The 4,357-nt window shown below is 56.7% G+C and overlaps 1 protein-coding gene across 1 annotated transcript; it reads left to right on the top strand.

The window, feature by feature from the left end:
* The first annotated feature begins 315 nt into the window (after positions 1–315).
* On the top strand, positions 316–4,057 carry HEY1 (hes related family bHLH transcription factor with YRPW motif 1). Its single transcript, XM_081111296.1, has 5 exons — positions 316–566; positions 813–888; positions 1,003–1,086; positions 1,359–1,440; positions 2,340–4,057. The coding sequence occupies exons 1-5, from the start codon at positions 478–480 to the stop codon at positions 2,921–2,923; spliced, it is 915 nt and encodes a 304-aa protein (XP_080967422.1). The 5' UTR covers positions 316–477; the 3' UTR covers positions 2,924–4,057.
* Positions 4,058–4,357: the final 300 nt, after the last annotated feature.

The raw sequence follows: 4,357 nt of genomic DNA, 5'->3' as shown, positions 1-4,357 counted from the left end.
GGGCCGCGGCCGCCCGCGCGCTGGGGTCCCGCCCGGCCTCCCCGGCCCGCGCCGCCTCCTTCCCACCAGCGGCGGCCGGCAAAGCCCCCGAGGAGCCGCCGCCGCGCCGCCAAGCGGGGGCTGGCACGGGGGCGGTCGCGGGGTTCGCCCTGGCCCCCAGCCTCGTCCGCGCCCCTCCCCCGAGCAGCTGTCAATCAGCGGAGCGAGGAGCCGGATTGGCGGAGGGGAGGCTGTTGCCCGGGCGCCGCCGTCCCGCCCCCGCGCCGCCCCCGCGCCCGCCCCCTGCGCTCCTCGTCCTCCCCAGGGCCCTGGGAAGGGGCGCAGCGTGGGAAAGGGATGGCTGAGTTTTAACCGGAGGCAGAGCGTGAGCGGATCAGTGTGTGCGGAACCCGAGCAGCCGGCCGCGGAGAGTCGCCGCTGCTGTGAGCTCCTCCCTGCCCGCCGCGCCGCCGCTGCCCGGAGCCCCGCGCAGCCAGCATGAAGCGCGCCCACCCCGAGTCCAGCTCCTCGGACAGCGAGCTGGACGAGGCCGTCGAGGTGGAGAAGGAGAGCGCGGATGAGAGTGGGTGAGTCGGCGGCGGCAGAGCGGGGCCGGAGCGGGCGGCGAGCGCGGGCCGGCCGCGGTGACAGCGGGCGAGGGCCGGCGCCCCGGTGCCCTGCTTTCCCGCTGCCCATCCCTTTGCGCGGGACCCCCAGGCGCTGTCAGGCCCAAGTTGCCAAAACAGGCTGAGTGCGGGGAGAGCGCGGGGCGACCCTCCAGACCCCGACCCTCTCCTAACGGCGATGCCTGTTTGTTTTTTACAATCATTCAGAAACTTGAGTTCGGCCCTAGGTTGCATGTCCCCAGCTACGTCTTCGCAGATCCTGGCCAGGAAAAGACGGAGAGGCGTGAGTCTTTTTACAGTGCTCTTAAAAAAAAATTAACGGCAAGAACCACCTCTTCCCTTTGGGATTTACAGCCGTAATGGAAGTGTCCTCCTTTGTTTTGCCTGCTTTCTGCAGATCATTGAGAAACGCCGGCGAGACCGGATCAATAACAGCTTGTCTGAGCTGAGGAGGCTGGTGCCCAGTGCTTTTGAGAAGCAGGTAATGGAGGAAGTGGGTAGGGCGCCCAGGGTAGCCACCCTCACCCCAGTCCTTCCCGGTCATTCTCTTGAACCCCATCCGTGTCTGGGAAAATAACCGTGTCGCTTGCGCCGGGGAGAATTCATACAGACCCAACACACTTTTGGAAGACAACTCGTTTCGCCTTAGTCTGTACTGTTGGGGTGCACACAGCACAGATATGCATATGCATTTTAAGTTGCTCCCCACGGGCACGTGGTGCCGAGTCAATCTTTTGCTGTTCCCTCCCCCAGGGATCTGCTAAGCTAGAGAAAGCCGAGATCCTGCAGATGACGGTGGATCACCTGAAAATGCTGCACACGGCAGGAGGGAAAGGTACGCGTGCCTGGCCCCTGCCTGGGCCCGAGTTGGGGGGCGGGGGCCGAGCTGGGGCAGATGGAGCCACTGTGCAGGCCTGGGTCTTTGCAGCCGCTGCCTTGTTTTTAATGTGTGCTTTGGGGGTGGGGAGGGACCCCTGCGAGGTGTGTGCGGTTGCCTGTCTGTCCGTTTTGAAATGCACAGAGGTTTCTCTCCATTGGATTCATTGCCCCAGCCCCCCTCCCTGCACATTAGCACCTTCTCATGGGAAATGCCTATTATGTGTGAAGTGCCCTGAAATTGTGGCAGCCCTGCAGAAGGTCAGGTAGCTCCCTCCACATTTGTGTATTGCCATTTTGAGAAGAGAACTTTTTAAAAAGTATATGGTGTTAATTTTATATACAGAATTAAAAAAAAAAAAGAGCCACCACATAACTCTTGAGGCAAGAAACCTGTTGTGGTGAAGCAGCAAACCTGAGGGAAGGTGGGGGGCCAGGGTCTGTGTGTCTGTCTCCAGCGGGACCAAGTGCCTGCAAGCTGCATGGTAACTTACATCTGCGTGTCTAATGCATTTCACTGCTCTGTGGTTTCTCTGCCCTTGATGTATTTTTTTGTTGTTGTTGAGGGAAAACATTAAAGGAACGAACGAGCATAGTTTCATCTGCCGGTAGGGTAGAATTCTAATTTCTGCTCGGCGGCTTCTAATTGGGCTTTGAACTCGCATTAGCGAACACATACGTCTCCTGTTGGTTAATGCAGAGATTTTGGTCGACTCCAAACTATTTGGACTTTGAGAAGAGCCCGGGAATGCGGTCTTTTCAGGACGTAGGTCTCTGCTGGGAAGGGCTGCCGCCGGGATTGAAGGAAGGCGGGCCGCGAGCAGAGCCTAGAGGTGTTTCTTTTGTTCTCTGCCCCAGGCTACTTGGACGCGCACGCCCTGGCCATGGACTACCGGAGTTTGGGGTTCCGGGAGTGCCTGGCAGAGGTCGCCCGCTACCTGAGCATCATCGAGGGGCTGGATGCCTCCGACCCGCTTCGAGTCCGGCTGGTATCGCATCTTAACAACTACGCCTCCCAGCGGGAAGCGGCGAGTGGCGGGCACGCGGGCCTCGGGCACCTTCCCTGGGGGAGCGCCTTCGGACACCCCCCGCACGGGGCGCACCCGCTGCTGCTGCCCCAGAACGGCCACGGGAACAGCGGCTCGGCGGCCTCGCCCACGGACCCGCACCACCAGGGCCGCTTGGCGGCGGCTCATCCCGAGGCGCCCACCCTGCGAGCGCCCCCTAGCGGTGGCCTTGGACCGGTGCTCCCCGTGGTCACCTCCGCCTCCAAACTGTCGCCTCCCCTGCTCTCCTCCGTGGCCTCCCTCTCCGCCTTCCCCTTCTCTTTCGGCTCCTTCCACTTACTCTCTCCCAGTGCCCTGAGCCCGTCGGCACCCACGCAGGCAGCAAACCTCGGCAAGCCCTATAGACCGTGGGGGACGGAGATCGGAGCTTTTTAAAGGACTGATGCTGTAGGAGGGAGGGGCCGCTTACAATCCCAGCTGAGCTGGCGGTTGCCCACATCACCTTAAAGTCGTCAGTTATAATAAAGAGGAAACAGGTACAATCCCAGATAAATTCTGTTGAAAGGCGAAAGGTTTGTTGTTTTACCTTTTCTTTCTTAATGTTTTTTTTTTTTTAAATCATGACATGTATTAGCAGGTTTTAAATTTTGTTCCAAACATTAAATGGAAATAGTGTAAACCGACACCTGCTGATAGGTTTGTCCTGTGCCTAATTTACTTTGTAAACCCATTGGTCTACGAGTGATTCAATTTTTGCCTCAGAGTTTAGGGAATTCTTAGTATTTGGGGGCTGTGTTACATTCTGTTTTTAGAATTAATTTTCCAAACCACGATGCTGAATATTAACGTGAAGCTGTCTGTTAATACTTTGACAATGAAGGTGTTGTATAAATAATATTCTTTTTTGGGGGCGGGGGGATATTGGATTTTGTATTTCTGAACAAAGCGTTTGACAAATCAGATGATCAGCTTTATCCAAGAAAGAAGGCAAATTCTCTGCCTCCTACGGCAGGAAAGGTGGATGTACAGAGTCCACCAGGAGCCCTGAGTTCATGACCAACCGTCTGCCGGGACCAGACGGGCAGTTCTGGCTTAGTTAGGAGGGAGCCATGGGCGGCGGAGGCCCCTGTTGCAGTGGGCTGGGAGGAGATGAGGATAATTGCATAGACTACCCTGCATTTCCAGCCCCGAGCCGTGTGACGCATTTTGATCTCCCAGATCTCCCAGATGCTAACACGGAGAAGTGCACCAGGTGGCCAAGTGGTCCGGTGGAACGGTCCAGTGGAACCTGTTAAAGGCATACCCTGCCGAAACCCTAATTCTTCCAGGACTGGCCATATTTTCTTCTCACTGGAAGCTTTTATGTTGCGTTTTCCTTTTTTGGCGCATGCAGATGTGGCTGTTGAGATATTTAAAAGGGCTTTGCTGCCTCCTGTTTTTATTTCTTTGGACTCGGGCTATGACAGGTTTATTCGTTCAGCAGGAGTAACTTGAACACCTCCACCGAGCTGGGCTTGACGGCTGTTGTACTGATGTGTGGTGACTCAATAAAAAAGAGGGAACAAACTATTCTGCTGTGTGTCTGGCACCCCTTGGCCTTTCCCTCTGTTGGCTAAGAAAAGATACATTTTCTCTTGTTTGCATTTTCACAATCACCAGTTTAACACTTTCATCTCCTGTGGAATTCTAAACTGTGCGGATCTGTGCTGTTGAGGGAGAGGACGTCATGGCCAGGCAGGCTTTGGCCTGTCTCCCACTAGGGGACATGGCCCTTTGGCCGTTATGCCCCATGACCTGGCCCTGACCTGGCCGTCGGTGGACCAGACACCTCAGTATCAGGCTGGAGGTGCAGGTGGGAAGGAACTCTGA

The sequence above is a fragment of the Myotis nattereri genome (genome assembly GCF_964212035.1).
Source record: "Myotis nattereri genome assembly, chromosome: 17".
In the NCBI taxonomy this organism is placed as follows: domain Eukaryota; kingdom Metazoa; phylum Chordata; class Mammalia; order Chiroptera; family Vespertilionidae; genus Myotis; species Myotis nattereri.
This window is presented reverse-complemented; position numbering and strand designations above follow the sequence as displayed.